Raw genomic sequence first — 26,827 nt, forward strand, 5'->3', positions numbered from 1 at the left:
CTCAGACCGGCAGCAACTCCAGGGACTCAGGCAGAGGTCTTTCCCATCACCTACTTGCCTAGTCCCTTTAACTGGAGATGCCAGGGATTGAACCTGGGACCTTCTGCATGCCAAGCAGATGCTCTAGCACTGAGCCACAGCTCCTCCCCTGCTTCCTGACATGTAGCTCAGACTGTTAGCCTCTGGGCTACAAGAGCTACCTGTTAGCTCTTCTTGTGCTGGGGTGATTTTGGCTACTCTTGTGCAGACTGTTTTAAGGACGACTGAATGTAGTGTTGTCGGTTGCAGTGTGTAGGTTTGTCATTCTCTTGGCTGGGGTTGTGTGTGTCATAACAATGGGCTATTGATGCTGCAGTGTTGTGAGAAGCACTGTCTGTTTCATTGACGCCAAACGCAAAGTGGTTGGCTTTTCTCTAGTACAACCAGCTGTCCCGAGCAAGCTTTAACAGGATCAGTGGCTTGCGCGTTTGTCAGACCATCAAAACATCAAGTCAGTCTCACCCTTTGGTTGGAAGAAGCCGCACATGGTCACTGACGCTGGTGGTGGTGGGGGGGAGAACCTGCTTTTTTTTGCTGCTAATTTTACACACATGCCCATTAATGCATTTCCCCCCCCCCAGAGGGATTAATTCATTTATTTAGAACATTTTGTATGCTTATTGAGGCAGCTGAGAGAGTAGAAAGACTGTTGTCTTAAAAGAGCATTGAAATAATTAATGCAAACTATTTTTAAAAAACAACTACACCCAGCTATGAAAAAAACATTGGGTTGGATCCCACCTAATGTTCTGGCAGCAGTTTGGGGGCTGTTTGGGCCTGCACTGGGAGGAAGGAGGTTGAGGGGTCAAGCTTCTTTGAAAATTTTAGGCAGGATCCAACCCAACGTGTTTTGGGGGAACCTGCTGGATGCAAACCCAGCTCACAAGGTCAACAGCCCTGCCTGGAAAGGAATCCAATGGAGCTGAAGCTTGCTTTCCTTCGACAGACCTGGTGCCTTGTGAAACTCATAAGCATTTATCTGAACATTTACACCTGTGTAAGCCAGCTTCCTGGAGTTCCTCTGGCTTGTGATCAGTCGTTCATAGACAGTCAGCGTGGTATAGTGGTTAAGAGCGGCAGACTCTAATCTGGAGAACTGGGTTTGTTTCCCCACTCGTACACATGAAGCCAGCTGGAAGACCTTGGGCTAGTCACAGTTCTCTCTGAATTCTCTCAGCCTCCCCTACCTCACAAGGTGTCTGTTGTGGGGAGGGGAAGGGAAGTCGATTGTAAGCTGCTTTGAGACTCTTTAAAGGTAGATAAAAGCGGGGTATAAAAGCCAACTCTTCTTCTTTTTCTCATTCTTAAGCAAACTACACACTCTCTCTGTCCACCTTCCAAGGTTGTTGTAAGTATTTCGGAGCAGTATTGAATTGAAAGTCATTTGAACCCCCCCAGGGCCTGCTTAGTGCTATCCTGATGTGCTATTAATGCTGCTGCATTCTCCTGTGCATGCTCTTTCTCTATTTGGCTTGGAGCTAATTTTGCAGAGTTCTTGGTTAATGGTTTGCAAAGAACTCATCCAGGCCTTGGTTCTGTTCTGTTCAGACTGGATCAGGGTGCAGGGTGGGGGGATCTTTTCTCAAGTAGGGTGAAGAGGAGAAATTGTTGAGTTGGAAATGGAGGTTTCCAACAGAATATTCTCCCATAGGCTTGCCCAACACTGAATGAATGAATGAATTAAAATATTGTCCAGCACTGAGCCAAAGACACAGACCCCCTATCTGCTACCTTTTTCCACCTGGGTGCTTTTGAGTTTCTCATGTATCCACCTGAAACTGCCTTATACTCTGTCTGCCAAGGTCAGTATTATGCATGGAAGGGGCCATGGCTCAGTGGAAGAGCATCTGTTTGGCATACAGAAGGTCCCAGGTTCAATCCACAGCATCTCCCCTTTAAACAGGAGGTAGTAGGTGATGTGGATGACCCGCTGCCTGAGAGCCACTGCTAGCTAGGCAGAGTGGATGATACTGACCTTGATGGAGCGAGGGTCTCACTGAGTATAAGGCAGCATCTTCTTTTAAGGGCCTTGGCTCAGTGGTAAAGCATCTGCTTGACATGCTGAAGGTCCCAGGTTCAACCTGCAGCATCTCCAACTTAAAGGACCAGGCAGTAGGTGATGTGAAAGACCTCTTCCTGACACCCTGGAGAGCCACCACCAGTCAGAGCAGACAATACTGACCTTGATGGACCAATGATCTGACTCAGTATAAGGCAGCTTCATGTGTCCATTCTGACTTGTGGCATCTCCCCAGGGTCTCGGGAAGAGGCCTTTCATATCCCATTACCCATTAGGTGATCCTTTTAACTGGAGCTGCTGGGGATTGAACCAGGGACCTTCTGCATGCAAAGCAGGTGCTCAGCCACTGAGCCGCGCCCCCAACAGCTAATGAACCAGTAAATCAGTCCATTGGTCAAACAAGGTCTACTACTCTGACTGGCAGCAGCTCTCTGGGATCTCAAGTAGAGGATTTGCACATCACATCACCTCCTACCTGATCCTTTTAAGGGGAGATGCCCGGGGATTAAACCTGGGAGCTTCCTCGTGCAAAGCAGTTGCCTTCCACTGAGCTATGATTCTTCCCTAACTTGCATCTTTTACTCAAGTAACTGACACACGCCTGTCTCAAAAGCATCAGGGATGGGGGCGGGCTGGAACCGACCGACCTTCCGTTTGGAAGACCTTTTTAGGAGAGCCCGACCTCACAGGAAATGAGGCTCCTGTTTGAAGAAGAGATTTTATAGAAATGACTCATGTGGCTTTCGGAGTTGTACCCTGCCATGTTTGTGTTCGCAAGATAGTTTAGAGACTCATTGCATGAGTCGCAAACCTTCTGTTATAATTCCTGTCTGAGAATCCGGCCCTTAACGTGTGCTCCGTGATGCGGCTTGGTATCTTTTCCTTTCAAAAGCTGAATTACTCATACATTCCTTAACTCCGTCAACCCTGTGAAGCTTCTTTAAGGAGAGGTTTGGGTGCAGGAGGGCAGTATTTCATCCTTTATTTTTTTTTCTTTTTGGGCATTTGTTTTCTTCACCGAGAGATGCCGGCTGTTTTCCTTCTGTTTTTTCCAACATCAAATACCCAAGACAAGCTGTTAACTCTCGTAATTATGGTCCTAGCAGTGGAAGCAGGATTCTGTGTGGGGTTTTTTTTTTTTTAGAAGTGCTGGCGGGGGGGGGGGGAGAAGATGTGAGTCAGCAAATGCCACGAATGAGCTTGCCAGTTGTGAACCCGTTGGCACCTCTTTCGCCGCGTGGATGACTGCTTGTAGAACACTGTTTGGTTTATTGATTGAAAAATCTGTCTTTCCTGCAAAATGTCCAAGGCTGCTCACAATCGTGAAATGCAATCGGATATATATCCCCCTCCCTATTATAAATGTCACCTTCCTTATAATCTTAACCTTAAAATAGTAGCAGCTGTATGCAAACAGATTAAAATGTAATCAGAACAGAAGTAATGGTAATAAAAACTGAGGAATGGGAGGCGTGTTTGTCTACATTAAAGAAGAAGTCAGGTACCGGTATACTAAAAGACGTTTTGAAAGAGTAGTCAGTAGTCTCGGGAGGATTGTCTGAAATGTATGGTTCCTTGTCATATCAAATACCAGCGAGTAACAATTATATGAAAAGGTGGGGAAAGATCCAGCAGCAAGGAAATCCAGAGAGTGGATGGTGCTGGATATGGGAGGTTGTTTCCCCAAAAGTGATAGTATTGGATCTTAAGGGAAAAAATGTTTTAAAGATTATGCTAGGCTGGTATGTGATTCATTACAAGCTGATACGAATATACAATGTTCCTATAGATTTATTCTGGAGATGTAATGCTTCAGGGGCAGATTTATGTCGCACATTTTCGACGTGCCCCATTTATATAAAAATATTGGATTCAAGTTCTAAAGATGACTGGTTATGAAATTCTGTTAAATCCAAAGGTGGTCTTGCGGGTCAGCTCTGGATTGCATTCATCCGGAGATTTCTTCCACTATGGCTCCAGTCAGTGTCTGTACTATTTCATAACCCCCTACTCCTTTGAAAACCACAGGCCTCAATAGTCTCTATTTGGTAGGAAATGAGATTGAGGTGCAATTCTGTCAATATTCCAAGTAACCCCCATGTTCCAGAAAGCAGCTGGCAGAACTGCTCAGCTTTGCATGTCCCCCTCCCCCCGATGTCCTGGGTTCAATTCCCACCATCTGTAATGAAAAGGATCTCTCTAAAGCTAGGAGAGATCTCTGCCAGAGATTTCGGAGAGCTGCTGCTGCTCAAGGCAGACACTGCTGGACTCAGCAAGTCAGCGGCCTCATTCAGCATAATTGACAGCATAATTCTATGCAGAGTTACTCCAGTCTGAGACCATTAAAATCAGTGGTCCTAAAGTGAATAGGATTGTGCTGTCTGTTTGGGGTATTTGGCATGTTGCAGGTGTCAGGGAGAATCTGCAGTTAAATACCCCTGACTCGGATCTTAGCTGCTTCCAATCTCTGGAGCCGTTGCTGCATAGAACTGGCCAGCAATATTCGGACTCTGTGTATTGCATCTTCAATTAGTGTAGGGCTGGGGAGACTCGGGTTCAAATCCCGCCCTCTGCCACAAAGTTTTCCTTGGGTTGCCAATTCTGCTCTGACCTGACCTACCTCACAGGGCTGTTGTAGGATAAGAGGAGGTAAGAACAATGTTCTGTCTGAGAGCCAGTGTGGTGTAGAAGAAGAGTTGGTTATATGCTGACTTTCTCTACCACTTAAGGGAGATTCAAACTGGCTTACAATCACCTTCCTTTCCCCTCCCCACAACAGACACCCTGTGAGGTAGGCGAGGCTGAGAGAGTTCTAACAGAGCTGTGACTTGCCCAAGGTCACCCAGCCGGCTTTGTGTGTAGGAGTGGGGAAACAAATCCAGTTCACCAGATTAGCCTCCGCCGCTCATGTGGAGGCGAGGGGAATCAAACATGGTTCTCCAGATCAGAGTCCACAGTGTAGTGGTTTAGAGTGGCGGAGTCTAATCTGGAGAACTGGGTTCGATTCCCCATTCCTTCACATGAAGCCTGTTGCGTGATTTTGGACCAGTCACAGTTCTCTCTGAACTCTCTCAGACCACACGGAGGCAGGGAATGGCAAACCAATGTCTCTTGACTTGTAAACCCTATGGGGTTGCCATAAGTCAGCTGTGACTTGACAACACACACACAAGATCAATGTTCTTTCTGAATTCCTTGGAGGAAGGGCAAGATTAAATGAGCTTGATTCCTTTTGATGTGTTTTGTGTGTGTGTGTGTGTGGGGGGGAACCCAGGTGCTGAGCGCCTGCATGCAAATGCAACAGCAGGCAGGTTGTCTATCTCCAGATCTATATGGTCTGTTGCGGGGGGGCTGATCGGAGGTGAGCAGGAGATGCACGTAAACCCCATCCCAGGACCCAGCATGGAACAATTTCTACCTTCCCGCTGAAAGGAGGGGTCTTCAGGGAGGAGTTGGGGGTTAGGAAGCAGGGTGGGGAGGAATGCAGAAAACTCTGCTTGCTGTTCCACCTGGTTTCCAAATTCAATCCCGTTATTGTTGGGAAATCCATTTAGTAAGGGGGGAAATTGAGCTTCTCTGGGGAAATCAGGGTAGAGGGAGGATCTCTGCCTGCGATTAAGTGGCATGACTCATTTTCTTGGGAGATATCGAGATCCCATTGCCTCACATTCCTTTCCCACAAGGCACTTCTGTACCTGGCACACCTTAGTCCTTTTCGTGTGGCATTTCAAGATAACACCAGTTGGCAGCGCTTGGTTAGTGGAGTTTGGTCCTTTGGCGCTGGAGGATGTCCTGTCAGCTGCCTGAGGGTGTGTTTTAAAATAATGATAATAATAAATATGCTTTCTTCTACATAAAGTTTTAACTTTGAGCCTTTTTTACCCTCTGCTAGTTAGAACAATAATAAGAGCCCCGTGGCGCCGAGTGGTAAGCTGCAGTACTGCAGTCCAAGCTCTGCTCACGACCTGAGTTCGATCCTGACGGAAGTCGGTTTCAGGTCGCCGGCTCGAGGTTGACTCAGCCTTCCATCCTTCTGAGGTGGGTCAAATGAGGACCCAGCTTGCTGGGGGTAAAGGGAAAATGACTGGGGAAGGCACTTGCAAACCACCCCGTAAAAAAAAGCCTAGATCTGGAAATAGACAACCTGCCTGCTGTTGCATTTGCATGCAGGCACTCAGCACCTGGGTTTCCCCCCCCACACACACACACACAAAAACACATCAAAAGGAATCAAGCTCATTTAATCTTGCCCTTCCTCCAAGGAATTCAGAAAGAACACTGATCTTGTGTGTGTGTGTTGTCAAGTCACAGCTGACTTATGGCAACGTTGGGATGTGACATCGCCCCATGGGTCAGGAATGACCCGGTGCTTGCACAGGGGACTACCTTTCGCTTTAATAACAATAATGCCACCATTTATCCTTTACACCGAACATTTCAAGTGTTGAAAGCGCTTTATACGCTTCAGCACATGAAGCCTCTCCACCACTCTGAAAGGTAGGCCGGTACGATTATCCGTGTGCCGAAGGTGGCCTAAGAGAATTAGCTTCAAAGGCACAGAATGAATGTGTAACAAGGCAAAATTTGAACTGTGTAGCTCATGCCTTCCTGGCAACACAACACAGTGTGCCCTGTGAGATCAGGTGAATTATGTAGGTGTGCGTGTGTGTGTGAATACACCCTTCCACACACACACACACAAAAAAAAATCCTAATTATTCTCACTTGTGGCATAGAATCAGTAACATTGGTGGGAAGGGGGGTTGTGACAAAGCCGGTCGTCTATGGGGGGAATGAGTCCCGAAAGGTGTTGGTGATGCTTCAACCCTTAGCGTTAACTCCACGACCCTTTTCTTGTCCCTCTCTGGCCAGCCAGCAGATCTCTACCCATTCGAGGCCCCGCTTCCCTCTGCCTTCCGTCTCTTTCCCATGGGGCGTGTATCCCGCTGCCTGAGATATTCTCGCTTTCAGATTCAGCCTTCCCCTCCGGAAGGCCTCTTTTGGTACTGTTTGGTCAGGCCTGGAAAATATTTCACATTCTTGAGAGCCAGCTCCCCTACGTGGCGATTCTCCAGCTCTGGTTTGCATCTGTGTTGTGTGGCACACCAGTGAGAGGTATCCTGTTGTCCACTGGAAACAACGTGGTTGGCTCAGAATTCAAGAAGGAAGGGGGATGATAGTATTTCTTTTTTAGGGGCATCCGTGTCTCCTTATGGCCCCATCTTTCCACGTGCAACAAAGATAGTTGTGCGGGGGGGGGGATGAACTAAAAAGCGTTCTGGGAATGCTAGGAACAACATGTTCCCCTTTGGGGAGGGGTCATGGCTCAGTGATAAGAGCGTCTGCTTGGCTTGCAGAAGGTCCCAGGTTCAATCCCTGGCATCTCCAGTTACAGGATTTGGCAGTAGGTGATGTGAAAGGTCTCTGCCTGAAACCCTGGAGAGCCGCTGCCAGTCTGAGTAGACAATACTGACTTTGATGGACTGGTGGTCTGATTCAGTATAAGGTAGCTTCACGTGTACCACAGCGGCTTAGAGACATCTATCCTACAGGACAGTGCATGCTTTTTGATGCCACCATCAGCAGGGTAGTTCTTAGCATTTATTTATTCATACAAGTTTTAGCCTGCCCTTCCTCCAAGGAAGCTCAGGTGCATACGTGGTTCTTTCATCCTCTCGTTGTATCCTCACAACAACCCTGTGAGGTAGGCGAGGCAGCAAGAAAATGGCTGGCCCCACAATCCCCCCATGCGTTTCAGAGCAAGAGGGCATCTGAGAGCTGTCTTTGGAGGCGGTCTTGGATATTTTAGTCTGAGGGGCCTTGGGCCTTCCCAAAGTTGCAAACAGAACACTCTATTCTGGCAGAAATGTGCCTCTGGTCCCCTGGGAGGAAATGCAGTACAGGAAGCCCAAACGAATGTAGAACTAGAAACCAGATTAAGGATGGGCAGCGTTGTGAAGTTCCTTGCTGTAGAATCTAGTACCTAATTCCCTATAATAACACTCCCTTGCGAATATTTAAATGCCACCAATCTGCATATTTCTCCTGAGTGCCGTACCAGCTTACTTCCAAACACTGTAATTTTCTGAACTAGCAAACTTGGTATGTCTGGCAAATAAGCTGAATATTTTTTTTGCTTGGCAAACAGGTACGTTCTAAATTCCTGCTGGGTAAAACAAACTGGTACACCTTAGCATCTGCTGCACAGTGAGAAAAATGTCACAGAATCATAGAGTTGGAAGGGATCACCAGGGTCATCTAGTCCAACCCCCTGCACAATGCAGGCAATTGACAACTGCCTCCCCCCCACACCCCCATGACCTCTTCTTCGTGCCCAGAAGATGGCCAAGATGCCCTCCCTCCCATGATCTGCCTAAATTCATAGAATCCGCATTGCTGACAGATGGCCATCTAGCCTCTGCTTAAAAACCTCCAGGGAAGGAGAGTTCACCACCTCCCGAGGAAGCCTGTTCCACCGAGGAACCGCTCTAACTGTCAGAAAATTCTTCCTAATGTCTAGACGGAAACTCTTCTGATTTAATTTCAACCCGTTGGCTCTGGTCCGACCTTCTGGGGCGACAGAAGACAACCCGGCACCCTCCTCTATACGACAGCCCTTCAAGTACTTGTCCCCAAGGGCTCTCTGCCCCTCGCCTGACTCCACTGAAAACCCCAGCGCTGAAAAGAGTGCTGTGAATCTCAGCCTGTCCCACAACTGAAGGAGGAGGAGCAAAAGGGATTTCCTTTCTGTCTTTTTTTAAAGGTTTATTTTTATGATTAAGGGGATACAGAAGGGAAAAGAAGGGAAGGGTAAAAACCGTTTGATACACAAAAACAATATAGCAAATTCAATAGAAAAATAAACTTAGTCGAATACAATACCATATAACAAGCATGAATATTAATCATGTAAAATAAAATATATCTAAATATGTAATTGTAAAAATATAAAAATCAATCAGCTTATCTACCTATTGCACTTATCTACTTATTGCATATAAGTGTATTATACCGTTTGAAAACCCAGGAGTTACATGACGAATGGTTGGAACATAATGGATAAAACATTGCCTATTACTCATTCTAGTACTATTTTCTGATTGACTCGCAGTTCTGGCACTTCCTGGGGGGGGGGTGGAGAAGGGCGCGGGGGGGTCTATGAGTGTGCTGGAAGGAGGGTCCCATTCCTTAGCAGCAGGCAGCCTTTCCAATAAGAGGCTGGGAAAAGATTAATCCCCCTTCCTCCCCCCATCTGTTAAGCATTTAATACTTCACAATTTAAAACTGAACGCCAATATTTATGGCAATTTACTTAGCGTATTTTGAGCTTCGGGGAAAACATATGGCCGTAAAGTTGAAACGGAAAGCGTGCGCAGAGCCAGCGCGGCGTCGTGGTTAGACGGGGCGACCGTGGACCAGCCACCCTCTGCCAGCCTAACCTACTTTTACAAGTTGCTCTGAAGATGAAATGGGAAAGGGGGAACTGCCCTGAGTGTTTGAAGGACGTGTGGCATAAAAACGTGTATCCCCCCCCCCCATAGCCCCTGTCAAATGTAGTCTTCTTCAGAGAGCCAGCGTGGCGTAGTGGTTAAGAGCGGTGGTTTGGAGCGGTGGAGTCGGATCGGGAGAACCGGGTTCGATTCCCCGCTCTTCCCCATGAGTGGCGGACGCTAATCTGGTGAAGCAGGTTGGTTTCCCCACTCCTGTACATGAAGCCTGCTGGGTGACCTTGGGCTAGTCACCTCACAGGGTGTCTGTTGTGGGGAGGGGAAGGGAAGGTGATTGTAAGCCGGGTTGATTCTTCCTTAAGTGGTAGAGAAATTCGGCATATAAAAACCAACTCTTCTTCGAAGGTCATTGTGGATTCCTTCGTGGGTCTCATTTTATTTATTTACTTAATTGATGGTGAGGGTTGCCAATGTACTCCATGAACTAGCTGGAGGTATCTTGCTATTGCAACTGATCTCCAGCCGATAGAGATCAGTTCGCCTGGAGAAAAGGGCCGCTTTGGCAATTGGACTCTATGGCGTTGAAGTCCCTCCCCAAACCCCTCCCTCCTCAGGCTCCGCCCCAAAAACCTCCCACCGGAGGCAAGGAGGCACCTGGCAACCCTATTGATGCCCTTCTTTTCCATCGGGAACCCAAAGCAGCGTACATCTTTCTCCTCGTTTCTATTTTATCCTCACAACAGTCCTGTGAGGCGGGTTAGGTCGAGTGTGTGTGTGTGTAACTTACCCATGGAGTTTGCAGCACTAGATTTTTCCCCAGCTATGTTCAAGACTGCCTTTGGTTCATTTGCCGACACCCCCCTTCCTAAACATTCCCCACAGCGTTTAAGTCCCTTGGGAAGCAGGCCTTTCTGCTCACTGTCTGAATGCCACCGCTGTCCGTCTCTCCTTCCGCCGCCCTGCCCTTTTAACTCTCTCTCACTCTGTCTTGGCTCTCTTGCAGAACGTGTTGGCCAAGGCCCTCTACGACAATGTGGCCGAGTCCCCAGACGAGCTCTCGTTCCGTAAGGGAGACATCATGACTGTGCTGGAGCGCAACACGCAGGGCCTGGAAGGGTGGTGGCTCTGTTCGCTCCATGGACGGCAAGGCATCGTGCCTGGCAACCGCCTCAAGATCCTGGTGGGCATGTATGACAAGAAGCAGCTTCCCGGGACCGTCCAGGGCACGCCTCAACCTTCGCAACAGCAGCAGCCACCGCCGGCGGGGCAGACCCCTCTGGCCTACCCACATCAAGGGGGGTATCTACCCCTATCTCCTGCATCTCAGTACACGTCTATGCACTCCTCCTACCTGCCCCAAGAGGACAATGTCTATCTAGTGCCAGCGCCAAACAAGACCCAGGGGGGCCTACACCAGGGCCCTGTGCCCGCCGGCCAGTTCCAGACCCCTCCAGGGAAACAGACGCCCGCTTACCCGAAGCCGACCCCCCCTCAAGGCCAGGAAGTGTACCAAATGCCGGCTGGACCCGCCAGCCCACCCCAGGACATTTACCAAGTCCCCCCAGCTCCCGCTGGGCTGGGGCAGGATGTCTACCAAGTGCCCCCTTCTCTGGATGGCCGGGTCTGGGATGCACCCAAGCCCCAAGGAAAGGTAATCTTGCCAAACACTACTGGTCCTTCTTCACTTAACTGGGAGCTCTGGCGTTGTGTTGTGGGGGTGACATAGTCCCTGCCCAGACAAGGAGTTGTTTAAACTGGAGATATGGTGGTAGAGAGAGGACTGTGGTTTCCAGCTGTGTGTGGGTTAAGTGCCATCAAATCCCTTCCAACTTCTGATGACCCTATGAATGAATGACCTCCAAGACGTCCTATCATGGACAGCTTTGCTCAGGTCTTGCAAACTGAGGGCCGTGGCTTCCTTGGTTGAGTCAATCCATCTCATGTTGGGTTGTCTTCTTTTCCTGCTGCCTTCCGCTTTTCCTAGCATTGTTGTCTTTTCCAGTGGCTCTTGTCTTCTCATGATGTGACCAAAGTACGGTAGCCTCGGTTTGGTCACTTTAGCATCTAGGGTTGCCAGCTAGCCAGAAAGAAAGGAACACATCGTGTCTGGCTTTAACTGAAGCTGGTTGTAAAGATGCTAGCAGGCGGCAAAGCCCGGACAAGAGACACTGGCTGATTTTGTGCTGTTGAGGTTGGTTTCATGGGCAAGGGCCGTTTGAAATGCCGGCACCCCTCGTGCTGCGATGGTGGTAATTTTGCAATGAACAGGAGAGAGTGGAAGAGGAGGAAGTAAACAGTTACCCAGCGTGAGAGCCAGGGCAGTGTAGCATAGAATCACAGAGTTGGAAGGGACCACCAGGGTCATCAAGTCCAACCCCCTGCACAATGCAGGAAATTCACAACTACTTCCCCCCCCACACACCCCTAGTGACCAGAAGATGGCCAAGATGCCCTCCCTCTCATCATCTGCCTAAGGTCACAGAATAAACATTGCTGACAGATGGCCATCTAACCTCTTCTTAAAAACCTCCATGGAAGGAGAGCTTACCACCTCCCGAGGAAGCCTGTTCCACTGAGGAACTGCTCTATCTGTTAGAAAATTCTTCCTAATGTCTAGACGGAAACGCTTTTGATTTAATTTCAACCCGTTGGTTCTGGTCCAATCTTCTTGGGCAACAGAAAACAACTCAGCACCATCCTCTATATGACAGCCCCTCAAATACTTGAACATGGTTATCATATCCCCTTTCAGTCTTCTCCTCTTCAGGCTAAACATCCCCAGCTCCTTCAACCTTTCCTCATAGGACTTGGTCTCCAGACCCCTCACCATCTTTGTTGCCCTCCTCTCGACACGTTCCTGCTTGTCTACATCTTTCTTAAATTGTGGTGCCCAAAACTGAACCCAATATTGTCGAAGGCTTTCACGGTCAGAGTTCATTGGTTCTCGTAGGTTATCCGGGCTGTGTAACCGTGGTCTTGGTATTTTCTTTCCTGACGTTTCGCCAGCAGCTGTGGCCGGCATCTTCAGAGGAGATCTTCAGAGGAGTAACACATTACTCCACTGAACCCAATACTCTAGGTGAGGTCTAACCAGAGCAGAGTAAAGCAATACCATCACTTCGAGGTTGATAGCAGTGGTTTGGAGCAGTGGACTGATCTGGAGAACCGGGTTTGATTCCCCGCTCTTCCACATGAGTGGTGGAAGCTAATCTGGTGAACTGAATTTGTTTCCCCCACTCCTCCACATGAAGCCAGCTGGGTGACCAGACCAGAAGTAGTCCCAGGGGAGCAGTGGGCCAAATAACGCCCCCCTCCGATCATTTCAGTTTGAGAAAATGTCACAGGCGAGGCAGGGACTGAAGTCTTTTTTTCCACATGCACTGCAGTCCCAGTCTGAATCAGGCTCCCCACACAAAGGAATTGAGGAGAAGCTTATTAACGTGTCTGTTACACAGGGTAAAGACCCTAGACCCAAACTGTGTACTCTTGTGGTTTGTGCATTGGCCATAGGCTGGGTCCCTGCCTTTGGGGGCGCAGATTGCTAGTTGAAGCCAGGAGCCCCCAATGCTGCCTCCCCTCCGCAGACAAGAAGAAGAAGAGTTGGTTTTTATACCCCGATTTTCTCTACCTTTAAGGAATCTCAAACTGGCTTGCAATCACCTTCCCTTCCAGCGTGGTGTAGTGGTTCAGAGCGGTGGTTTGGAGCGGTGGACTCTGATCCAGAGAACCAGGTTTGATTCCCCACTCCTCCACATGAGCGGCGGAGGCTTATCTGGTGAACAAAGCCAGCTGGGTGACCTTGGACAAGTCACAGCTCTCTCAGCCCCACCTACCTCACAGGGTGTCTGTTGTGGGGAGGGGAAGGGAAGGCAATTGTAAGCCGGTTTGAGTCTCCCTTAAGTGGTAGAGAAAGCCGGCATTTAAAAACCAACTCTTCTTCTTCTCTCCCCACAACAGACACCTTGTGAGGTAGGTGAGGCTGTGAGAGGTCGAAGAGAACTGTGACTAGCGCAAGGTCACCCAGCTGGCTTCGTGTGGAGGAGTGGGGAAACCAACCCAGTTCACCAGTCCACCACTCTTAACCACTACAAACTTTGACTCTCAGTATAAGGCAGCTTCATGATTAGATAAAAAATGATTACATAAAAATCTAATAAAATAAAAATGAGCTCAGAGGTGCCGATGGCGGTTGCCCCTTCCACAGCGTTCCTTGGTGGCATAATCCAAGGCAACCCTACCCTCTGCATCAGGATTCACTGTTGGGCATCCAGGTTTGAAAGCGCTCAGTGGCGGTAGGGTTTTGCGCCTGCATGATTTTACCATGTGCAGGGTGTCGCAGTCGGGTGTGGTGAACCGTTTTCCTGTTGTTTCCCTGGGAAAGGAAATGGCCTCAGTTAGGGCTAGAGGCCTCCTCCGTAGCCCATGTCAACAGTTCCCCAGCTAGGGCGATCTTTAGCCGACCTGGATCCCGAGGGGGGCACTGTGCCAGGCCCTCTTCCATATGGGTTTAGATAAGAGGCAGGAAAGAACGTGCCCACACAGTAGCCTTCTGCCCTAAGGATTTAGAAGAAGAAGAGTTGGTTTTTTATATGCCGACTTTCTCCACCCCTTAAGGAGGAATCAAACCAGCTTACAATCCCCTTCCCTTCCCCTCCCCACCACAGACACCCTGTTTCTGTCTAGACATTAGGAAGAATTTTCTGACAGAGCAGTTCCTCAGTGGAACAGGCTTCCTCGGGAGGTGGTAAGCTCTCCTTCCCTGGAGATTTTTAAGCAGAGGCTAGATGGCCATCTGTCAGCAATGCTGATTCTATGACCTTAGGCAGATAATGAGAGGGAGGGCATCTTGGCCATATTCTGGGCTTGGAGTAGGGGTCACTGGGGGTGTGGGGGGGGAGGTAGTTGTGAATTTCCTGCATTGTGCAGGGGGTTGGACTAGATGACCCTTGCAGCTCTATGATTCTGTTCTAGGTAGGTGGGGCTGAGAGAGCTCTCAAAGCTGTGACTAGCCCAAGGTCACCCGGCTGGCTTCATTTGGAGGAGTGGGGAAACAAATCCAGTTCACCAGATTAACCTCCACCGCTCATGTGGAGGAGTGGGGAATCAAACCCGGTCCGCCACTCCAAACCATCGCTCTTAACCACCACAACACAGTGGCCTGACATGCTACCTCTGGAAGCCCAGGGAACGTCCCTTAAGAAGGCATTGTCTCGGCGAGGAGTCTGTGTGTGCCAGGAGTCACCCTGCCCCACCCTGCTGTGTGTTTGTCCTCCATTCAGCAGCTGCAGCTGCCTGACCTTGAAATGGATTTGGATAGAGCCAGCCTGGCAGAGCAGTCGATAATTCAGAAAGAGCTGCTGCGGGCTGGCATGGGGCCAGGTTTGGTCTGCCGGGTTCCTGCTCGCGCTTCTCGGCCACTGTTGACCTGGTTGCTTTTTCCTGCCTTTGGCAAGTAGGCTGAAGGGTATTGTAGAGACGCAGGAGGGCGGGAGAAGCGAGCGGGAGCTCTGCAAGCAGAACCCGAGGATCGGGAGCAAACGCCCCAGGCAGGGCTGGATTCTGGGCCGAGGATAGGGTTGCCAGGACCCTCCTCGGCTCCGGCGGGAGGTTTTTGGGGCGGAGCTGAGGTAGGGGTCAATTGCCCGCCAATTCGGCACCCGGCTTGGAAGCAGGGATTGCGTGCATGTATGGCCGTGCTGATGCAATCGCGTCACTTATGGTTTACACCCGGAAGCGCCGCATCGCAACGGGCCTTTTACCACTCATACTGGAAGTGTGTGTGTGTGTAAAGTGCCTTCAAGTCGCAGCCAACTTATGGCGACCCCTTTTGGGGTTTTCATGGCAAGAGACTAACAGAGGTGGTTTGCCAGTGCCTTCCTCGGCACAGCAACCCTGGACTTCCTTGGTGGTCTCCCATCCAAATACTAACCAGGGCTGACCCTGCTTAGCTTCTGAGATCTGACGAGATCAGGCTAGCCTGGGCCATCCAGGTTAGCGCCATACTGGAAGACTGAGTGGTAAAAGACCCGTTGCTATGCGGGGCTTCCAGGTGTAAACCGGAAGTGATGGGATCGCATCGGCACGGCGGCACATACACGCAATCCCTGCTTCCAAGCCAGACACTGGATGGTGGACAATTGCCCGCCAATCTAAGCGACATGGCAACCTTAGCCGAAGAAAAGTCTTGTGTCTTCTGCACGGTTGTCTGCAGGGGCTATAATGATCTCTTATCAGTCACTTACACCAGTTAAGTGAGTGGCTCCTCTTTTGTTTCAAGGCTGAAAATGTGGGGCTGTGGCTTGGAAGTGAGGCTGTGGCTCAGTGGTAGAGCCTCTGCTTGGCATGCCAGGCGTCCTAGATTCAATCCCCGGCATCTCCAGTTAAGAGGATCAAGTAGGAGGTGATGTGAAAGGCCTGTGCCTGAAACGTCTTGAGAGCCGCTGCCAGTCAGGGTTAACAAGGTTGAGCTTGGTAGACCAATGGTCTGACTCAGTACGAGGCCCCTTAAATAAGGGGTTTGTGGCTCAGTGGTGGAGCATCTGCTTGGCATGCCAAAGGTCCCAGTTTTTATCCTCAGCAAAGGATCAGGCAGTAGGTGATGTCAGAGGCCCTGAGACCCTGGAGACCCACTGCCAGTCAGAGTAGACAATACTGACCTTTATAGACCAGTGTTTTGACTTCATTTAAGGCGGTGTCATGTGTTCATGTGACACAGTCATAGATAGCAATGTGCCACTGCGCTCTTGCTGTTGGAATCTGGCACACCACTACTCACTGTAACAGATTTAAAACGATGTTTGTCTAAGCAAATAATGCAAAAGATTTTACATGGCCTTTAAAACTTTTCATTCAGTATGCTAATAACAACCACTTAAAACTTAGTGGGCTTTTCTGGGCAATGTAATATAAGCGCTGACTATCTTAATTTCTCTGTATCCAGGTAGATAGACAGATATACACACCTGCACAGTTGGATTGGGGGAGATCTGTGGGTAGAATGTGATATGCGGGTTGGCTTGGTGGTTGGAATTGTTCCTCTGCAGGCATCTAACTTGCTATATATCTGCTTTGCTCGGGCCACCTCTGGGTTCCCAGTTCCAGGGGCAGAGCAGATTAATGGGCAGAGGGTTCTGTTTTGTGGCAGTGTAGCCAGCTTTTTGATCTCTTGCAACCTGGATGACAGAAATCCTTTGTACTCTGCATCAGAGAATTATGCCCTAGGATTCTGGGAAGTGTTTCATTAAAAATATCACACACACACCCAGTGATCACTGGGACCATTAACTGTACAGTTAGGTTAGCCATGGAATTGGTGCTTCTATGGACAGATTGTGAAGACTTGTTAGTGTTGGGGACAGGCCAGGGCTGTGGGAAGCTGTCTTCAAACCCAGAACGAAGACGGTGTGTTCTTCAGTCCCTTAAGCCAGCCGTTGAAATAAACTGGCTTAATCGGCGTTATTAGTTCAAGTTGCAAGTTTGTTTTTGAGCCACTGAATTCAAGCTGACCTAGCAGCAGAGCTTAAGGTGCTTTGTTGTGTGTGCATGTGATGTGTGCACGTGAGAGCCAGTGTGGTGTAGTGGTTAAGAGCAGTGGTTTGGAACGGTGGCCCGGTGGACTCTGATCTGGAGAACCGAGTTTGATTCCCCACTCCTCCACATGAGCGGCGGACGCTAATCGCTCCTCCACTTGAAGCCAGCTGGGTGACCTTGGGCCAGTCACAGCTCTCTCAGCCCGCCTATCTTATGGGGTGTCTGTTGTGGGGAGGGGAAGGGAAGGTGATTGTCAGCCAGTTTGAGTCTGCCTTAAGTGGTAGAAAAAGTCGGCATATAAAAACCAACTCGTCTTCTTCTTATGTCTACATGAGCATAAGCAAACGAAGGCGTGCACACTAAAAACCAACTCGTCGTCTTCTTATGTCTACATGAGCATAAGCAAACGAAGACGTGCACACTAAAAACCAACTCTTCTTCTTATGTCTACATGAGCATAAGCAAACGAAGGCGTGCACACTAAAAACCAACTCTTCTTCTTCTTCTTCTTCTTCTGTCTACATGAGCATAAGCAAATGAAGGCGTGCACACTAAAAACCAACTCTTCTTCTTCTTATGTCTACATGAGCATAAGCAAACGAAGGCGTGCACACTAAAAACCAACTTCTTCTTCTTCTTATGTCTACATGAGCATAAGCAAACGAAGGCGTGCACACAGAGGACACATGGCCCCAGGCAGAACTTGCAAAGCCGTGCTTCTGTGCTCATTCTGGGTTTTTGACGGTCCATGTGCATGCGCTAGCTGGCCCTTTTCTCTGCAGAGTGGTTCAGCGGCCCGGGAAGGCGGCTCCGTCTCCCGCCTTCCTCCTCTCGGGGAGGGGCCGCCCACAAGGGGGAAGGAGCACTGATTGCGCTTGGGAGCCTTTGGTCTCCAAGCCCCTCATTTACTCGGATCCAGAAATAGAACATGATGTCATTCCCCGGCCCTCCCTGAAGACAGAGAGCCTGCTGCAAGGTGGCCCAGGCTCCTTCCAGCCAGTCACACGTTGTTTGCGAGTGAGCAGTGCCCTCTCCTGGAATAAGGGTTAAACACATCCCATGCGCCGCTGGGGCCTTGAAAAGGAGAATTTTTAAGGACAGGAATGTACTCTCCATGTAGGGTTGCAAGATCCGGGTTGGCGGAATCTGTTCTGGAGAACCGAGTTTGATTCCCTACTCTTCCACATGAGCGGCGGAAGCTAATCTGGTGAACTGGATTTGTTTCCCCGCTCCTACACACGAAGCCAGCTGGGTGACCTTGGGCTAGTCACAGCTCTCTTAGAGCTCTCTCAGCCCCACCTGCCTCCCAGGGTGTCTGGGGAGGGGAAGGGAAGGTGATTGTAAGCCGGTTTGATTCTTCCTTAAGTGGCAGAGAAAGTCGGCAAATAAAAACCAACTCTCCTCCTCCTCCTCATTTTGGGATGGAGCCTGGGGAGGACAGGGACCTCAGTGAAGAAGAAGAGTTGGTTTTTGTATGCCGACTTTCTCTGTCACTTAAGGGAGACTCAGACTGGCTTACAAACACCTTCCCTTCCCCTCCCCACAACACACACCCTGTGAGGTAGGTGGGGCTGAGAGAGCTCTAAGAGAGCTGTGACCAGCCCAAGGTCACTCAGCTGGCTTCGTGTGTAGGAGCGGGGAAACAAATCCAGTTCACCAGATTAGCCTCCGCCGCTCATGTGGAGGAGTGGGGAATCAAACCCGGTTCTCCAGATCAGAGTCCACCGCTCCAAACCACCGCTCTTAAGCACTACATCACGCTGGCTCCCTAACAGTGGGGTACAATGCCATAGAGTTCACCCTCCAACGCATCCGTTTTCTCCAGGGGAACTGACCTCTGTCGACTGGAGGTGATCTATAATTCAGAGGGGTCTTTGTCTCTTTCTTGCACAGGTGGTGGTCCCAACCCGCGTAGGGCAGGTCTACGTCTACGACTCCCCCAAAGGAGAACAGGATGAGTATGACGTTCCCCGCCACCTCCAAGAAATCTACGACGTGCCACCGACACGGGGCCTGCTGACCAATCAGTGCAGTCAAGAGGTAAGCGGTGCCCCCTTTCCCTATGGGTGCACAGAGGCAGGGGGGAAGAAAACATAGTAGGTAGAGCAGACTGCGCTGCTTTAGAGGGTCGGGGAGTGGCAGTATGGGGGTGGCCCCGATCCCAAATTGCTAGGCTAGATCCTAACAAGGAGTTCTTCTCTCCCAATTTTGAATTCTCATCCACATTTCAAAACAATGACCCCCCCCCCTCCCAGCAACTCCCTCCATGGAAGAAAAAAGAACCTCATATCGGGGGGGGGGGCGGTATCTCTTCCCCACCCTGTTTCCTGCTGTGCTAGGTTTCTGTTTGCATGGGGGGGTTGTCATCGTCCCCCCATTTTGGGACATGGAAGAGCATTCTGAACCCCTGTTTCCACAGTTTTGCTACTTAGGTTCGCAGGTCTGAGCCGGTGGGATATGGGAATGTATTTTTTCAATTATGTATAAAACAGTATTTGATGAAGACATCCAATCACCTTCTAAAATAAACGTAAGGTTTTAACCAACATCTAAAAGCAGCAGGACAGGTTATCTGGCCAGCCTTCCTGACATGTTATCCTGGCCAGTTTACAGTGATGGAGCCGCCACCCAAAAGCACCTGTTTCTTGTCACCCTAATTCTTCCCTCACTGGCCCACAGCACTTGAAACAGGGCCTCTGTTGCAGCGTTCAGCGAGAACAAGCATCTAAATACTGTTCTCTTCCTTCTCCCAGGTATATGACACGCCCACCCTGGCAGCAAAGGGCCTGAACAACCGGGATCTATCGCATTCCCAGGAGATTTATGACGTGCCACCCAGCGTGGAAAAGGGCTTGCAGGTGGTAAGTGACAGGAATGGCATTTCCATTGGCTCAGGTGGCAAATACTTATTAGGGGGGCAGAGAAATCGGGGGGTAAGGCTGGCTAACAGTGTTCCGGAAACACACAATGGTTATTCTGCAGAGAAGAAGACTTGGTTTTTATATGCTGACTTTCTCTGCCACTTGAGGGAGAATCAAACCAGCTTACAATCACCTTCCCTTCCCCACAACAGTCACCCTGTGAGGTAGGTGAGGCTGAGAGAGTGTGACTAGCCCAAGGTCACCAAGCTGGCTTCATGGGTAGGAGTGGCGAAACAATTCCAGTTCCCCAGACTAGCCTCTGCCGCTCATGTGGAGGAGTGGGGAATCAAACCCGGTTCTCCGAATCAGACTCCACCGCTCCAAACCACCGCTCTTAACCACTACACCTCGCTGGCACTATTGGCTAAACACAAGCAAGACTATGGCTTTCTGCATTCCGTTTGCACAGAAATGGAAGCCTGCCAGCCAAGTGTTTTGAGGACCGTGATTCACTCGTCCTGTGAATAGGGCAACACATGGACTTTCCATACAGGTACAACTTCCATTCATATAAACCAGAACCCTGGTGTTTTAGGGTTCTGGTTTGTGTAAATAGAAGCTATATCCCCGTGGAAAATCCACGCTTCGCCCTATTTACACGATACAGCAATCATGTGAATCAGGTGCATCGCAGGGATACGCGTGCTCCCAATATGTGTGGCTGCTGGGTTTCCGCTTTGCATCAACACAAGCACAAGGTTTTCAGATTGACAATGCATTCTGCATTATCACAATTGCAGAAATTTTGCATGGCCAGCAAGATTCAAGTATCTGGTCTCCAGGCTGATTTTGAAAATGAATTTCTAACTCTTGAAGTTTTCACAGATTAGTGTAAATTCGAAAAGTGGTCTGCCAGAGGCCCTCCCCTGGTATTTTCCTCATAGGCAGTGATATTCAGTGGTATACCATCTGTGAATGTTGAGTCAGGGACGAAGTATCATGGCCAGTAGCCATTAAGAGAGCCAGTGTGGTGTAGTGGTTATGAGCGGTGGACTCTAATCTGGAGAACCGAGTTTGATTCCCCACATGAAGCTAGCTGGGTGACCTTGGGCTAGTCAGTTCTCTCAAAACTCTCTCCGCCCCACCTACCTCACAAGGTGTCTGTTGTGGGGAGAGGAAGGGAAGGAGATTGTAAGCCGGTTTAATTCTCCTTAAAAGGTAGAGAAAATCGGCATTTAAAAACCAACTCTTCTTAATCCTCCACAGATTTGTCTCATTTTTCCTTTGAAAGCCACTAGTGTGCAAGACTATAAAACTTTGACTGGCTGGCCAAAGCAGAATAAATTGCGCAAGAATAGGAAAATATATTGAAATATTCTTCTGCATACTAATATTGACGTCTAAGAATCTGCCTGTTGTTTGTGTAGTGTTTAGTACATGTAGCCTCGTCCATCTAGCTGGGCCTAGTCAGTCCTGGGGTTTTCCCCAATGTGCCGTCTTTCTATTTTGCTGTTCGGGGAACCCAGCCATCCATAAGATGATACAGAGCTGGTATCCTGAGTTTGCCCAGCAGCTTTTTATGGCCCGCAGTTTCTGTGAGTAGAAGCTAAAGATCTTAGGGTAATTGAGGTAGGCTATGGCACCTGTTTAAATGCTGCACCCTCAGCAGTATTAAACGGAAAATATAGAAATCTACTATATTCTGACAGACTTTGCTCATGCAATTCAAAGAAAATTGACATCCTATCTCATAAGATGATGGAATGCCCCTTCTTTAAACACCCGAGATAAATGGATCACCCCCATATCGGTGAGAATTCCTGCCCCCATAACAAGAGACAACATAGTCCCCTTTTTGCTGATGGATAGAGATCCAAATACAACATTAAAAAAATAAAGGTCCCCTGTGCAAGCACCGGGTCATTCCTTACCCATGGGGTGATATCACATCCCAACGTTTACTAAGCAGACTTTGTTTACGGGGTGGTTTGCCAGTGCCTTCCCCAGTCATCTGGGTACTCATTTTACTGACCTCGGAAAGATGGAAGGCTGAGTCAACCTTGAGCCGGCTACCTGAAACTGACTTCCATTGGGATCGAACTCAGATCGTGAGCAGAGCTTGGACTGCAGTACTGCAGCTTACCACTCTGCACCATGGGGCTCCTCAAATATAACATTTACTCTAAGAAATAACTGCTCAGGACCTATGGGTCATAGGAGCAAAGAAGGAAAGGAAAGGATGAGGTAGGCTATGGAACACATTGGGTTCAGTGCTGTCTTCGATATGTCCCTGCAGGTGTACGACATCCCCCCGTCAGTCAGCAAGGATGTCCCAGACGGCCCAACGCGGGAGGAGACTTACGACGTACCCCCTGCCTTCTGCAAGCCCAAGCCCTTTGACCCGTCTCGGCATCCACTTATCCTAGCCCACCATGTAGCGCCGCTTGCCGAACCTTACTTGCCTGAAGATGTCTATGACGTGCCCCCGGCTGCCAACAAGGGTGTTCCCGAGGCCCAGGAGATCTACGACGTCCCACCTGGCTTGAGAAAGATGGCGAGCCAGGAAGTCTACGACATCCCGCGAGAGGTGCCAGTGGGCAGCAAGGACGGGGATGGCGACTATATCTACGACGTGCCCCCCCAGGTGGACAGGGAGGGCAAGATGAGCGACGGCAAGCGCCTCTCGGCCTCCAGCACGGGCAGCACCCGCAGCAACCTCTCCAGCTCCTCTCTGGACATGGTGCCCGTCAAGGAGGCCCCAGACAAGGAGCTCCACCTCGACCAGGCAGTTGCCATGGAGACGCTGGCCCGGCTCCAGAACAACGTCAGCACAGCCATCTCCTACCTCATGTCCTTTATCAGTGGCGCTTGGCGCAGCCCGGAGCAGTTGGAGGCACAAGCAGCCAACCTCCAGGGGGCGGCGGAGAGCGTCAAGGGGGCACTCAGGGAACTGCTGGAATTTGCCCGCGGCGCCGTGAGCAACGCCGCCCAGGCCTCCGACCGCTCCCTCTACTCCAAGCTCAGCAAGCAGCTGCAGAAGATGGAGGAGGTGTACCAGGCGCTGCTGCGGCACAGCCAGGCGCTGGACAGCTGCGGGTGGGCGCCCAGCGCCCTGGTGCCCAGCAAGCCCGGCACCCCGGACGACCTCGAGCATTTTGTCATGTACTCGCGGGGGGTGCCCGACGACACCAAGCACCTGGCCTCCTTCCTGCACGGCAACGCCTCCCTCCTCTTCAAACAGACCAAGGCGCTCCCTGCCTCCCTGGGGGACGGCGGCCTCGGCCACGGCGCCCCAACCGATAAGGCAAGCAGCATCCAGTCCCGGCCCCTGCCCTCTCCGCCCAAGTTCCTGCCGCAGGACTCGCCCGAAGGGCAATACGAGAACAGCGAGGGCGGCTGGATGGAAGATTATGACTACGTGCACCTGCAGGTGGGGCTGAGGAGGCAGGGTGGGGAGGTGTGGCCGTATCGTGGGAGGGAAGGCCGAGACTGCCCCTGTCCCCTCCATAGCGTGGCTCAAAAGAGCGGAATTACGGGGAGGCCAGGCCCCACCTCGGTTGTCTCTGGTTCCCACTGGGTTGCTCCCGTTGCAGTTCACAAAGCCAGGCTGTTTGTTCTTATTTTGTTATACCCCGCTTTTCTCCCCCAGATGGGGACCCAAAGCATCGTTCTACCTTCTTCCGTTTAATCCTCATGACAAACCACCCTGTGAGGTAGGCTAGGCTGAAAGAGAGTGACTGGCTGAAGGTCACCAGCAAGCTTCCATGGCAAAGTGAGGATCTGAAATTGTGGAACTCCCTGCCCCAGGATGTGGCGATGGCTGCCAACTTGGAAGGCTTTAAGAGGGGAGTGGACATGTTCATGGAGGAGAGGGCTATCCATGGCTGCTAATCAAAGTGGATACTAGTCATGATGCATACCTATTCTCTCCAGGATCAGAGGAGCATGCCTAAGGTGCTGTGGAATACAGGCAGGATAATGCTGCTGTAGTTGTCTTGCAGGTGTAGAGGTACCTGGTTGGCCACTGTGTGAACAGTCTGCTGGACTTGATGGACCTTGGTCTGAGCCAGCATGGCCTTTCTTACGTTCTTATCCCAGATCTTAGTCTGATAGTCTAACCACTACACCATACTGTCTCTCAACTCCTGAAGCTGTGGCGTTTTTGGACCAGGTGCAGTGGCCACAAGAATGCCTCTTATTTGGGACATAGGTACTCAGTAGTGGAGAGCTGGTGTTCAGCAGCGTGGCTTAAGCTTCTCCATTGTCACCACCAATCTGGCTCCCCACCTGAGTATGCCAGTTATTCATTTTTGTTCCCCATTCAGTACAGACCTGGATGGCCCAGGCTAGCCTGATCTCGTCAGAACTCGGAAGCTAAGCAAGGTTGGCCCTAGTTAATACTGAGATGGGAAACCACCAAGGAAGTCGAGGGTTGCTACACAGAGGCAGGCAATGGCAAACCATCTCTGAACATCTCTTGCCTTGAAAACCTATGGGGTCGCCATAAGTCAGCTGCGACTTGACGGCATTTTCCACCACCAACAACCTGTTGTGTACTAATGCCCTCTTCATTGGATACACAAAGGGAGCTTTCCACTACCAGCACCACCAGTTCTGGTTGTACTGGGGCTTCCACTCTAGAGGTCACCATCTGAAGGCGACACCCTTAGGGGCCCAGCAGTTTTGGGGCACCCTTTTTAGTGCTGACAGCACTGCTGTTGGGGTAGAATTTGGCTCAAGTTAGCATCTCTCAATATATCCCAGTGCTGTTTCTATTCTTGGCCCAGTCTGTACTTAACTGATCGTTTGGGGTCTGGGAAGATTATGTCTTTGGGATCTGCCACCACTAAACACAGGGCTGTATAAACTTGTTGTGTTACAAGTGACATTTGGGTAGGGTTTCCATTTCTAGGCAGGGAAATTCCTGGAGATTTTGGGAGTGGATTCTGGGGTGGGAGGTGTTTGGGGAGCAACAGGACCTCGGCGAGGTATAATGCCATAGAGTGGCCCTTCCAAAGCGGCCATTTTCTCTAGGGCAACTGATCTTTCTTGCCTGTAGATCAGTTATAATTCCAGGAGACCTCCAGGCCCCCCTGACTTTCTACATCCTTTGAAACTAGGGGAAGGAAGAGTTTGAGAAGACCCAGAAGGAGCTGCTTGAGAGAGGCAACATCATCCGGCAAGGCAAAGGCCAACTGGAGCAGCAGCAGGTCAGTAGGATGGACTTATAGGGTTTCCATCGCTTTGCAGTTGACACTGGGACTGGCCAGTCAGCGCTGTGCAAACCCAGCTTCTGCCAAAAGCCGGGTTAGGTTCCCTTTGAGCTTGGCCCAGTTGGGAACATTTTAATTGTATTTCAACACCAACGAGTACAGTTCCACCAACAGCTTGCCTTTACTACTATGTGAATCTGTCTTTTCCTTAATAAATGAATCAAGTATAGAATATGCTCAGTTAAAAAAACAGTGTGCCATTGGGAATCATTTCAGCTATGCGTGCTCACTTAGGAATAAGTCCCATTGCTTTGGACTGAACTTGCACATGATTGGGCTGCAAGCTAGTGAAATGTAACTTTTCTACAGCACAGAACCTAGTGAAGAATCATGCATGCTGCCTTCCCCTATTCAGGCCTGTTCTGTTTGGTTCCAACCTTGAGAAGCCATCCATAGACACCCTTCTCACCCCATGGTTCTCTCCCCATGTTTGCTGGGAATGTGTGTATGTGTGTGTGAATAGCTAGCCTGTTTTCTTGGGCTGTCTGAGTCGTTCATCCCTAAGTCGGGCCTGGTGAGGATCCATGGCCTGCAATGACGCTCGGTGACCAAGCCCAGGTCTCAAGTTTGCTCTTGTGGATGGAGGCACAGTCAGTGGAGGTTGGAAGGGCCACGGCTCAGTGGCAGAGGAGCTGCTTTGCATGCAGAAGACCCCAGGTTCAGTCTCCAGTGTCTCCAGTAAAAAAGGAAATAGAAAAGAGGTAAAGGAAGACCCCAGAATGTCAGAGAAGCAAAGCAACACGTTACCAGAGGTCAACAGCAAGGATTCAAAGAAAAAGAATTTTACAAAAATTGTGTGTAAAATTTATGGAACTACAAGAATAATTAAATTTGTGTCACAGTATGACAGACAGTTAAGAACATAAGGACATAAGAAAGGCCTGCTGGGTCAGTCCAATGCCCATCAAGTCCAGCAGTCCAGTCACACAGTGGCCAACCAGGTGCCTCTAGGAAGCCCACAAACAAGACGACTGAAGCAGCATTGTCCTGCCTGTATTCCACAGCACCTAAAATAATAGGCCTGCTCCTCTGATACTAGAGAGAATAGGTATGCAGCATGACTAGTATCCATTTTAACTTGGTGCGTGCTGTTCCTCGGTACATCAGTATCTAATGTTCGAAAACACTTGACCACTATTTACAAAGTCACACATCCAAAATTGCATTCACAGTAAGTAACGATTCTTAACAAATATAAACAGTCACACAGCAAAATTACAAACAGCAAAATTTCAAATTTTGTGACACAAATTTAATTCTTCTTGTATTTCACTTTTCATAAATTTTATACACCATTTTTTGTAAAATTCTCTTTCTTTGAATCTTTGCTGTTGACCTCTGGTACCTTTGCTCTGTCCAGTAAAAGGTCAGGTCGTAGGTGTGATGGCAAAGACCTCGACCTGAGACCGCTGGAGAACCAGTGGGGGTGGGGTGGGGCCGTGGCTCAGTGGTAGAGCATCTGCTTGGCATGCAGAAGGTCCCAGGTTCAATCCCTGGCATCTTCAGTTAAAGGGACTAGGCAAGTAGGTGATGTGAAAGACCCCTGCCTGAGACCCTGGAGAGCCGCTGCCGGTCTGAGTAGACAAAATTGGCTTTGATAGACCAGTGGTCTAATTTAGCACAAGGCAGCTTCGTGCATTTGATTGTTGCTGCCAA

At 49.8% G+C, this 26,827-nt stretch overlaps 1 protein-coding gene across 1 annotated transcript in view; it reads left to right on the forward strand.

The window, feature by feature from the left end:
• The window catches only part of BCAR1 (BCAR1 scaffold protein, Cas family member), a 49,951-nt gene that overhangs the window by 22,569 nt on the left and 555 nt on the right, over positions 1-26,827 (forward strand). Inside the window, exons 2-6 of the mRNA XM_056862538.1 lie at positions 10,511-11,158; positions 18,931-19,077; positions 19,791-19,898; positions 22,195-23,328; positions 25,019-25,108. Of these exons, the coding sequence (XP_056718516.1) occupies positions 10,511-11,158; positions 18,931-19,077; positions 19,791-19,898; positions 22,195-23,328; positions 25,019-25,108 (2,127 nt within the window). The remainder of the gene's footprint in view (positions 1-10,510; positions 11,159-18,930; positions 19,078-19,790; positions 19,899-22,194; positions 23,329-25,018; positions 25,109-26,827) is intronic.

The sequence above is a fragment of the Euleptes europaea genome, chromosome 17 (assembly GCF_029931775.1).
Source record: "Euleptes europaea isolate rEulEur1 chromosome 17, rEulEur1.hap1, whole genome shotgun sequence".
NCBI lineage: Eukaryota > Metazoa > Chordata > Lepidosauria > Squamata > Sphaerodactylidae > Euleptes > Euleptes europaea.